Genomic DNA, 12,522 nt, shown 5'->3' with positions numbered 1-12,522 from the left:
ACTCTGGAGGCATCGTGAAGTAATTCGCAATCTGCCAGCTAGGGTTTCTGGGGGTGCTGCCACTCGCCTGTAAATTTGTTTGCGGCTTGTGGCGCACATGATTCACGCATAGGCCACATTTACAGTTAGAAGGATCACGGCGTTGAGGTGTTGCCCTCGCTTTCTCTCACCTTTTTTTTAATTCTTGGAGTGCATGACTTAGGAAAAGCGGCCGTTGTTTTAATTTAGCTGGATGTCTCGGTCACCGCCGATGTATTTGCTAGCAATACTGACCATCGTACCACGTGGGCGAGGAGTCCAAAGTTCTCTTCCCTATGCCTTACTGCATCACTCCCTCCAGTGTTTTGAATGTACGCAGCGGGAGTGATGTATCCGGCAGCTGGTTGTCTTTTGGACATCGTCTTCGCCTTTGGCCAGGAATGTGGTCGTGAGATCAGGTGATGGACATGCCTGGGACGTGCGCCACTGCTTGCAGTCCGGTGCCCTCATGAGTGCAGGTCACATTCAAATGACGTGTCGGGGCGAGTGATCGTTGCTCGCGCCGACCGCAATGATTGCTGTTGTGGGACCGGTACTGAGGTGAAGTCGTCGAGCTGCATAGTTCAGCTGTGTCGTTCGGGTGGGGGGGGGGGGGGGGAGTTGTTGTGGTACATGGACATTATGTAGAAACAAGTGTTGTCATGTTTTGTTAGAGCTTGTGTAGCTGTTTTCTTTCATGCTAATTTTGGGGGGCATGTGATTGAAATTAGGTTGGGGAGGGGGGTGCTAACACCTCCCTGTAAAGTTGTTTGCGCTTCGTGGCGCACGTGTTTTGCGAAGAGGAAGCATTTATAGTCACAACTATCGAGTGGTAGGTGGCGTTGTGCTCGCGAGCATTTGTTACCACCACCATCATCATGGTTAGTATGGTGGCGCCAGCAGTGACGCCTGGTAGAAAGTTTGAGTAGCGGCAGAAGAGCGATGAACGGGTCTCTTTTTGGCGCAAGACGGTTGCAGCGAGTGAGCTGCTCTTGCCGCAGGTCTGCGGTAGACGGCACCGCGGGTGATCTGCTGTAGGCCCTCGCAATGAGGCGAGCATTGGCGACGCCACCTTGTGTTTGTCATGTTGATGAGTGTTGTGGAATAATTTTAGGGTGTTTTAGCGTGTTGATCACAAATTATGTATATCAACTTGGCTGACAATATCATCGATCTAAAAGTAGTTAAATAAGTTATCGTGTTTGGTTCGTTTCGACCACGTATGCTGTGTCCGTTCACTTCAACAGCGTGGCGCTGTCAAGATCGAGACCCCACAGGTTGAATCGTGATTTGGTCCGTCTCGTGTATGATGCATTGTGTATGCGATCCTGCTGTTTGCGTCATTCTTGCGACTGGAACAATTCGCAAGTCTGGAATAAACATGTTGAGCTCGTGACCCATATATGCAATTGCCGAATGAAAGATGGAAAATACAGCCCATATCCACTCCACCCCTTCAGTTCTAAAACAGGAATAGTTGGGTACAAGCATGCACTAAAATGCAGTCGAAACATGTATAAATCTTGTGTGCTCCGGGTGCAGCTTCATTGTAATACCCACGCAGACTTGAGACCAAATAAGGTATTTCGTGTGGCCCTGCCACACTTTGAGAGTAATCGTCTTCAGTAAAACATCGTATTGCTTCACTAACACGGTGCCACGAGAATATTTGGAATCTGTCGAGTACGAGTGGAGTTATAGAAATTAGCTGAAGGCTTTAAGTGATTTCTTCTTCCATTTGTACCAGTGAGCATGAAGATAGTTACTTAGTGAGGGGGAGGACAAGGGGACACGAAGATTTTCCCTGCATCATCACACATCATGACCTTGAGCTAGTTTCAATTTTTTTTTAATGCGTGGCTTGCTTTCAGTGTAATCGCGAGCCCGTGACTCATCTCGCGGTGGCCACGCTAACAATGCAGTTCGTGGTGCTCAAATCAGCCAGCAAAGCAGCATTTGCTCTCACTCAATTAGAGCAAGTGTCTTCATTTGGAGTCACTCTTTATCCGTATAACGGCTTCTACTAGAAAATCAAATGAGGGAATTAATATTAAAATTTAAAGGGCCTAAAGAATCTTCTTGTCCAAAATTTCTAATCGTGAAATAAATAAGCACTTGCGCAATATGAACATGCTGCTGGAAGGACTTTGCGAAAAACTGCTGTAATAAAAAAGTTAAAGGGCTCAAACTACCCGCATGACGGAAAGCAAACGTAAGTTATCATGTCAGGCTTTGCAAGATCAGCGGAAAAGCTTTAGACTGAAATTTTTTCAAGCTGTATACCATTTTAAATCTCGCAATGAGCGAAAAGGGTATATTAAGTTACCCCGTACGTCTCTTCTAGATGCCACCATGCACTGAATGTTCGCGATTGCCTTTTAAGGGTAGCGTCTTTAGGCATTCCTTTTTTCCTTAAGCCATAAGAGAAGGAAATGCTCTATCGCTTGACATTGTGAACATTTTGGACAATGATGCACTTTACCGCGCTTTGTGAGTGTGTTTGCTTGCTATAATTTTTGTATGTAACCCCTGTCTGTAATTCCATAGTTCAATATAAAATAATAATAAAATGGTTGATTTCGGTTTCTCAGTTGCCCTTCCGGCCTCTTTATCGCAAAGCAGAGGGTTAGGCTAAGTCATTAGACGCAACTACGCCCACATAACCAACGTAATTCTACGTCAGCAATAAGTCGTCGTTGCGCAGCCAACGACCGAGCAAGGCTTCTACCATGTGCGCAAGGGTAAGGTAGTGAAACGCTTCTTGATCTCGAGGCCTTCCGTTCAGGCAGCACAGCGATTTCGGTACTCTCGTGCTCTAGAAAACGGCAGGGCATCAAAGAAAAATGAAAACGTGGAGTGTGGGGCCAAGGGCCAGCGCGCTGTTTCATGTAGTGCAAGGACCAATCGACCAACTCGGTGGTATGTCAAGTTGCCTGTGGGCGAAATTTCCTCACAGCGTTTAATATGAGGACTGGTCAGTAGTACCAAAAAAGCGAGGGAATTATTTTTTTTAAAATGGTAATTTGGCGGGGTGCACTCCTGCTATATTTGCAAAATATGCTCGTGACTGTGTACTTAACGAGTCAGCGAGCTTATTTGGAGGTGTAAAAAAGAAATATCGGAGCCTGTTTTCTGGCCCTTCAAGCACAGTAGTTTAGGTCATGTATATATAATAAATAAGATTTCATATTCATGATCAACTTCTATACTGTGCCTAATGTCGATTCCAACACATTTGTTTTTTAGACAATTCTCCTTAACATTCTAATGTAACTTGTTGAAACAGTGAATGCTCTGTAGGTGTTTTCTTGTGAATGTCCTTCAGAACGGATCTTTTATATTATAGGAACATCGTTAGAGCTAGTTCGAGTATATATTGCCACATGGTTTGCTTGGGTGAGATCGAAGAGTGAAAGAAGACAAAGACGATTTCTCTGAGCCGCTGCTTGAGTAGTCGACTAAACGAGCTCATTTTTTTATCAAGTTTGTCGAGAGTAACGCGACAAGACTGGTGGAGTTGCTGGGTACAACGTCTCGCAATTCACCCGATGCCCAAGACCCCGTCCAGCAGCCGGAACACAAGCCCTGCACCCGTGGACACTCCTGTTCATAGAGTAAGCCGCCGCCAACGAGGCCTACCGCCTGAGACACCAACCACTGACGCAGCGACTATGACTTCGACACAAGATCCCATGCAAGCTCCGACACCTTCCACGCCGATCTACTGCACCGTCCAGAACCGCTCATGCCTAGCCCCTTTCACGGAGAGCAGCATGAAGATGTTGACGACTGGCTGAGCTGAGTGAGTTCGAACGTGTCGCAGCGATCAATTACTGGGATGATGCCGCGAAGCTCCGGAACGTGTACACGTGCCTAAAAGACGGTGCCGAGACGTGGTTTTTGAACAAGGATGATGTTCTGACATCTTGGCGCGAGTTCCAGCGTCGCCTCCTGGAGACCTACAGGAGTCCCGACCGCCGCGAACGGGCGCAGCGTGCACTTCAATCACGCATCCAGATGCCCAACGAGACCGTCTCGATGTACGTCGAGGATATGACACGGCTTTTCAAGCGAGCGGATCCTGCTATGGCAGAAAAAAAAAGTTGCGCCACCTCATGCGTGGTGTGAAGGAACAACTTTTTGCTGCTTTGGTGCGTAGTCCCCCCAAAAGTGTTGCTGAGTTCCTTACTGAAGCAGCAACAATGGAGCGAGTACTGCACCAACGGTCTGCCCAGTTTGACCGTCAAGTGAATGCTGCCTCAACTCCCGAAATTTTCGCCACCCCTGGGAGCAAGAGCCCCGAATGGATTCGCGAGATCATTCGATCTGTCGTCCGGGAAGAAATGGAAAAGATGTACGGGACAAGGCAAATCGATGTTGGTTCGATCACCAGTGTCATCCGCGACGAGGTCCAGCAGATGCTGCATGCCCATCGTTTTCCGCCCACGTCGGTTGATCCGGAAACGGCTCTTGTGTGTACTGACAGTCGCCGTCGTACGTACGCGGAAGCCTTGCGATCTGCCACTTCTCTTTCGGGTCAAGGAGTCCCGATCCAGCCAGTGCCGCACGTCCCGATCCAGCCAGTGCCGCACGTCCCAATCCAGACAATGCCGCACGTCCCAATCTCAGACAATGCCATACGTCCCGATCCAGACAATGATGCCGTCAGTCGCGATTCAGTCAGCGCACGCTGATTTGGACATCGATAGTCGCCGTACACCGACGCGCAAGTCTGATCTCTGGCGTACGCCAGACAGACGACCCCTCTGCTATCATTGCGGTGAGGCTGGTCACATTTACCGCGAATGCCCATACCGGCAACTTGGACTGCGCGGATTTTCCGCCAATTCCCCTCGTCCCCGAATATGTCAAAGGCCAAGGGATATCGAAGAATATCTCGCGCAACAGCGTGCACCCTTTACACGACGGCAATCGCGGTCACCATCTCCGAGGAGACCCGCAGCCACTGGGCCCCGTTTTGGGGTGACGGCACGGGAACGCTCCCCGAGCCCTCGTCGGGAAAACTGAAGGCAGCGGCCTTCGGGGGCAAGGTCGCTGGGACTCAAAGTGCGGAAGACCTCCCATCGATGCTTGCACGCAACGCCGAAGGCATTTCGTCAGAGAATAATCGCAGTGCCGAAGAAACGTCGACATCCGCATCTGAACTTAGTGACCGCGTGTCGCTCGACATACCTGTGCTGGTTGACGGTCTTCAGGTCAGTGCATTGGTAGACACTGGTGCAGACTATTCGATCATCAGCGGGAGGCTAGCGAAAGATCTCAGGAAAGTGATCACGCCGTGGAATGGAACGCGAATTCGAACAGCTGGAGGACACGTTGTAACACCGCTGGGTCGTTGTACCGCAAGAGTGAAAATTCGTGCGTCAACGTTTGTGCTCAGCTGCCTCGTTCTTCCCGACTTTTCACGTCAGCTGATTATCGGCATGGACTTCCTTCGGGAATACGGTGCCATCATAAATCTCCGTGAGCGCATCGTGACCTTCTCGACTCAAGGCGCAACAGATCGAGACGCTGATAACTGCCGTAGACTTGCGCTGCGTGTTGCTGACGACAGTGTGACGCTGCCACCTCGAGCAACTGTTCCCATCGAAGTCACTTGTGAAGACTTCCAAGACGGCGACGTGGTGGCTGAAAGCAACTTACCACTTCTGCTGCTCCAAGGTGTATGCGCCGCCCGAAGTGTTGTGCGCGTCCGTGACGGACAGTCAACGATACTAGCCACGAACTTCAATTACGAGCACCGGCATCTTTTCCGTGGAACCACGCTAGCTTTTGGAGAACCTGTTGCCGACGTCACGGAGTGCTTCGCGTCCGAGGAAACGCATGAAGATACGGAGTTTCTAGACCATATCGACATGAATTCGACGCTGTCAGACGAGAGAAAGGCTGCACTTCACGACCTTTTAAGGGAGTTTAGATCTTGCTTCGCCTCTTCTTCTAAAGTCCGTCAAACACACCTCACGAAGCATCGAATTATTACCGATGATGACGTCCGCCCCATCCGGCAGCAGCCTTATCGCGTTTCTGCCAAAGAACGCGAGGCTATTCAGACACAAGTAAAAGAGATGCTCGATGACGGGATTATTCAACCATCCAGCAGCGCTTGGTCCTCGCCAGTCGTTCTAGTAAAGAAAAAAGACGGAACGCTGCGATTCTGTATTGACTACAGGAAGCCTAATAGCGTCACAAAAAAGGACGTCTACCCGCTTCCACGGGTAGACGACTCCCTCGACAGGTTACGACGAGCGAAGTATTTTTCGTCCATCGATCTAAAGAGCGGCTATTGGCAAATTGAAGTGGATGAACGAGACCGAGAAAAAAAACCGCGTTTGTGACTCCAGACGGACTTTACGAACTCCGAGTTCTTCCCTTCGGCCTCTGTTCTGCACCAGCCACTTTTCAGAGGATGATGGACACAGTCCTCGCTGGCTTGAAGTGGCAAAGCTGCCTTGTCTACCTCGATGATGTGGTCATCTTTTCCGAGAGCTTTGAAGAACATCTGAAGCGTCTGAGAAAGTTCTGGAAGCCATTCGCACAGCTGAACTTACGCTGAAACCCCAAAAATGCCATTTCGGCTATGAAGAGCTAAAATTTCTGGGACATGTCATTAGTGCAGATGGAGTGCGACCTGATCCAGACAAAACTGCTGCTGTCGCCGCTTTCCCTGTCCCATCAGATAAAAGAGCAGTACGCCGTTTCCTCGGTTTGTGCGCGTATTATCGCCGATTTATCGCCAACTTCTCTAAGATAGCTGAACCTCTTACGCGACTCACCCGAGATGACGTACCCTTTACTTGGGGCGCAGAACAAGATACAGCGTTCACAGAGTTACGACAGAGAATGCAAACAGCCCCTGTTCTTGCCCATTTTGATGAGGACGCTGCTACAGAAATTCATACAGATGCCAGCAACGTCGGACTTGGCGCTGTCCTTGTACAACGACACGGCGGCGTTGAGCACGTGATAGCTTACGCCAGTCGTACTCTTTCTCGAGCTGAGACCAACTATTCTACGTCAGAAAAAGATTGTCTCGCAGTCGTGTGGGTGACGACCAAATTTCGGCCTTACCTCTACGGTCGTCCCTTCAAAGTGGTGACTGACCACCACTCGCTCTGCTGGCTGGCAAATCTCAGAGATCCATCCGGCCGTCTCGCACGGTGGAGTTTGCGTTTGCAGGAGTTTGATATTACGATTGTGTACAGGTCAGGGCGCAAACACGAAGATGCCGACGCGCTTTCTCGAGCACCTGTGGGGAACGCTGTCAGGGGCTCCGAAGATGAAGATACCTTTTTCGGAGCAGTTAGTGACTCCGAATTTATGTCAAAGCAGCGGGCAGACGATGAATTACGCCCAGTCATTGATTCCCTGGAAGGCCGCAACTCTCAGGTCCCTCAACACATTGCTCGCGAACTGTCCTCTTTTTGTCTAAGAAGAGGCATTCTTTACAAGAAAAACGCCCGTGGTAGCGACAAAGCCTTCCTACTCGTTGTTCCTACCAACATGCGTGATGAAATCCTCCTTGCGTGCCACGACGAGCCCACGTCCGGACATTTGGGCTATTCGCGAACTCTCGCCCGAGTACGCCAACAGTATTACTGGCCGCGACTATCAACTAGTGTACGTCGATATGTGAAAGGCTACCGTGAGTGCCAGCGCCGCAAGACTCCACCTGTGAGACCCGCGGGCCTGCTCCAGCCGATCGCACCACCACGGACACCGTTTGACCTCGTGGGAATGGACCTTCTCGGGCCCTTCCCTTTGTCGTCCTCTGGGAACAAATCCATTATAGTTGCGACAGATTATCTTACGCGTTACGCTGAAACAAAAGCGTTACCCCATGGCACGGCCTCTGAAGTCGCGCAGTTCTTCGTGCACCAAATCGTCCTACGGCATGGTGCCCCGTCATGCGTGATTACGGACAGAGGGACGTAGTTTACAGCACGAATGATGGAGGACATTTTTAAACTGAGCTGCACAAGTCATCGAAAAACAACGGCTTATCATCCGCAATCCAATGGACTGACAGAGAGGCTTAACAAGACCACAGCGGACATGCTGTCAATGTACGTGGACGTACAACATAAAACATGGGACGAGATTCTTTCATACATCACGTTTGCTTGTAATACGGCAACGCAAGAAACAACGCGATTTCCGCCTTTCCGACTTGTTTACGGACGCAACATGCGAACCATGCTCGATGCTATGCTTCCGTGTGACCAAAGCAATGAACTTGCTCAAGATGCTGAGCAATACACTCAATACGCCGAAGAAGCTCGTCAGCTAGCTCGCATAAACACCAGTCACCAACAAGATGCAGACGCACGACGTTACAACCTCCGCCATCGAAATGTCACCTACCACCCTGGGGACCAAGTGTGGGTGTGGATCCCTGTCCGGCGACCAGGCTTATCCGAAAAACTTCTAAGCCGTTATTTTGGACCGTACAAGGTTCTTAGACGAATCACAGATCTTACCTACGAGGTATTTCCAGACGGCGCAGCGTCTTCTCGTCGACAGCTTCGGCCCGAAACCGTGCATGTCGTTCGGCTGAAGCCCTACTTCACACAGTAGCCCTTGTGGTTTCACGTGCTACGACATGCTGTGACATTGCGTTGCCGCTGCTGTTTGTGTTCTCGTGTGTTTTTGTGCCCTTTCTTTTTGCGCTTGGCGGAAGCGTTGGCGAAACTTCCTCATTTGCGCTGCGAGTAGTGGCACTCTCCCTCTTTTGGTTCTCTATATCTGCGTGTGTATACCTTCATTTTTTTTTATTTACGAGCATCGAGTCGATGCTTTCGATGGGGGGGGACTATTGCCACATGGTTTGCTTGGGTGAGATCGAAGATTAAAAGAAGACAAAGACGATCTCTCTGATCCGCTGCTTGAGTAGTCGACTAAACGAGCTCATTTTTTTATCAAGTTTGTCGAGAGTAACGCGACAATATGTATGAGCTAACATTAGTTTTACTACAGTCTCTTATTTCCGTTGAATTACTGATACGCTTTTTTCACGCTTTTCCTGCTGACATCCCGAGAAGAGTACTGTCGCGCTAATCTGCAGCCTCTCCAATGCATAGATTCAATGTAATTCTTATTGATGAAGTGAGGCGCGCGTGTTACCTGGACGATGTGGTACCTGTTGTGGCTCTTCTGCTGCTCGTTGTACGTCTTCACTTCCATCGTCTTGAAGCCGTAACCGTTGCCGCTCCCCGTGCATCCTCCACGCACCGCACGAAGCGTAATTGTATCTCGGCGACACGAGCTCAGGATCGCCTGTATATCTCTCCTGCAGATTGACCCAAAGGTCCATTTCACTTTTTGCCCTCGTCCTACAGTGCGTTTCATGTCTACAAGAGTGAACTCTGTATGTTATTGATGAGTATTACATAGAATAAGCACGACTTCAATGTGTCCAAAATTAATCTCAGGAAAAACATCCGAGCCGCGCTCTTCTCCCGCCCCACCGTGGTGGTCTAGTGGCTAAGGTACTCGGCTGCTGACCCGCAAGTCGCGGGATCGAATCCCTGCTGTGGCGGCTGCATTTCAGATGGAGGCGGAAATGCTGTAGGCCCGTGAGCTCATATTTAGGTGCCGGTCAAAGAGCCCTAGGTGGTCAAAATTTCCGGAAACCTACACTACGGCGTCTCTCATAATTATATGGTCGTTTTCGGACCTTAAACCCCACATGTCATCATCTCTTCTTTTCCTATTACTCGGAAAGTTGACGTACAGTACCAGATGGACCGCAGCACTCTACAAGAAATTACAGAAAAAATATCAAAAGTGAATGTTGGTAAGTAATCGAAGCTCCTGCGGATCACTCACCCCCGTATATTGCCCACTTGATCATGGTAAGACGTGTCAACACGTGTGAAAAGCATATACAAAGCTCGCGAGTGCTCTTGTGTTTCCGAGCTTGGTTAGCAGAGCCAAGAAAGATGCGTCTGCTTGTCTGACCTCGTCTTATCACACTAGCACGCATCTGAGCCACTTCAATGAGAGCGAGATCAGGTGCGCTTCTCTCGGTCTTCCATCACACTAGGGCATGCATTGAAGTGGAGCGCCTTTAAAGCGCCATTAAAGGCCCTTAATCTATAAAACTAAGGATACTCTCCTCCGCGCGCGAATTTTCGCCTCAATTCTCCTCTGGCACGGTGTCATTTTTCGCCGTGGCTTCTGCGGACGCGTAGCAGAATAGAATGAAGATGCGTGATTTCGGGTGATTTGCGTACCCGAGTGCTTAAAGACTGAAAATTATAACATAAGATTGAGAACCCCTAAATGAACGTTTCTCGAGAAAAAAAACATTTTTTTTTCAAAAGCTGTGTAATTGGGGCATGCTAACTGAAAAAAAGCTTTATGCATGGTGTATTCACTTCTCTCGTGTTTCGGTGCTTGCGAGCTGGTTTTTTAACCCTAATACACACAAAATACCTCACCTCTCTGTCATTCCGAGCGGATAATTTTCTTGGATTTGAGAAGATGCTCTACATTTGCATCTAATGTGATAGCATATGCGGTGTCTATTTATTTTTTACCTGCGTGTGCCACGCATGTGAAACACAACTACTTTCAGCATCGTTCCGAGTAAATACTTTGTAAACAGTACTACATAAACGTTTGTGTTTATGGTCTGAACATAAAAGTACTATCTGCATCAAATGAAATCTGTACAGCGGCAAGTCTTTGTGATAGCAGAGTGGGCACCGTCCACTTATCACCATACACAGGCACACAAATAGGCGCAAAGCTGGCAAATAGAATGCCCGCGCCTGTCAATCGTTATAACAGGACGGCGTGCACTATACGATTGCAAAGGTTTGCCGCTGTGTAGGTTATATTCTACTCTGACAGTACCTCTGTGAGGTGGCCTCCAAACAGAGCAAGACAGCTGGGCATGTCAGATCAATCAAGTTGAGCCAACGACTCATCTCCAACAATACCAGAAGCCCTGGGGGAAATGTTCGTCGCATGCACTAGTTACTCAAGGCTAGAACCAACAGCGGAGTGGGTGTTTGACGAAGCTCAATTATACTAGTAATGCCAAGCTTTTGCTAAAGATGGTAGGTTGTTGCTAGTAGGAATGAGTATGGCTAGACTCGGCTGTTATCCGGCTCTCGCTGGTTCTCGAAACTAAGGACGTGTCGCGTAACTAGCCTTTACGTCACTTGGCTGGGGCATATCACGTAAATAGCTATACGTGATGTTACTTATTTGGATAATGTGACTAGTTATTATTTGGCGTTGCGCAAATCATGTGCTTTTATTCGCGTGACGAGGAGCTACTTTGTTTTTTAGTGGGACCTTGTCACGTGATTAGCCATTACGTGCCGGTTACGCAATTTCATTCACGTGATATGCTTTTACGTAGTTTACAACGGGAACATGTGATTTGATTAGCTGTTGTGTGATGTCACGCCTTTCAATCACGTGTTTAACAATGATGTGATACGTGTTAAGTATTTTACCCCCGTATTCACGAACGCTCCTCGACTCGACTTTCACTCTTCACTTCACAGAGTTGAGCACTGCGCCGCAGCTCGGCTGAAAATGACGCTGCGCTCCCCAAGAATAGCAGCCGATTATCACTGATATGCAGGGACTTGCCCTGTCTCGAGATGGCGCTCCCATCGGCTTTCTCAAGTGAAGTTGGACCATTGAGTAAAGGGGCGTTCTAGAATACGGGGGTTAGTCACGTGACTAGGTGTTACATGGTTTTCGCAGAAACAGGTCACGTAGCTCGCAGTTACATCGCTTTTGCGAGCACACGTACCGCGATGAGCTATTATGGGATGTTACGAGGTTTCAGTCGCATGATTAGTTATTACGTGGTTTATGGCGGGAAGTTGTGACGGCAGTGGCTGTTGGGGTATGTATGGTTTTAGTCCCGTGATTACAAGCTTCGTTATTTTGTGTGCGTGATTTTAGATGCATAATTTATTCTGATGTTAACGAGAATTAACGAATTCTTGTTAATTCCTTGATTTGAGCCATGTGACTAATTGTCACGTGTTTTAGTCACATCATTAGTTGTCACGTGCAATTAGCTGCCTTTTAGTCGCGTAACAATCTCGCGCAACATAGTTATATTGTAACATGGCATCGCTAACGAGAGAGCATCAGGTAGACGACGAAGACGATGAATGTGATTGCGCTCGTATTGTTGTTGCTGTTGTTCCTCCATCTTGGCTGCAGCTGTATCCGACTGTCCCTGTATATTTTGTAAATATATTTATTTCATTCATTCTCTCACCCCGTGACATTTGGTGGTAGTGCGGGGTACAACTCGTTATAACAGAGCTCCGCAGTGTCCGATGTTTTGATTTTTCCACCCTGGCAAACCAGGGACTTCCACTGAGGCGACTACAGCCACAACTGTTGTCCTTCCGCAGCTAAAAGGTCCTGGCACGCTATGTGGCCTTTCTGTCGGCATTAAAGAATAGTTCCTGTTGTACGAACGTACAAGTAAGAACTACCGATGAG

The 12,522-nt window shown here is 48.7% G+C and overlaps 1 protein-coding gene across 1 annotated transcript in view; it reads right to left on the bottom strand.

Annotated features, from left to right (window-relative positions):
* The window catches only part of LOC142761709 (uncharacterized), a 55,955-nt gene that overhangs the window by 19,449 nt on the left and 23,984 nt on the right, over nucleotides 1-12,522 (bottom strand). Inside the window, exon 2 of the mRNA XM_075879410.1 lies at nucleotides 9,160-9,325. Within this exon, the coding sequence (XP_075735525.1) occupies nucleotides 9,160-9,325 (166 nt within the window). The remainder of the gene's footprint in view (nucleotides 1-9,159; nucleotides 9,326-12,522) is intronic.

Source organism: Rhipicephalus microplus, chromosome X (assembly GCF_043290135.1).
Source record: "Rhipicephalus microplus isolate Deutch F79 chromosome X, USDA_Rmic, whole genome shotgun sequence".
NCBI classification, from domain to species: domain Eukaryota; kingdom Metazoa; phylum Arthropoda; class Arachnida; order Ixodida; family Ixodidae; genus Rhipicephalus; species Rhipicephalus microplus.
This window is presented reverse-complemented; position numbering and strand designations above follow the sequence as displayed.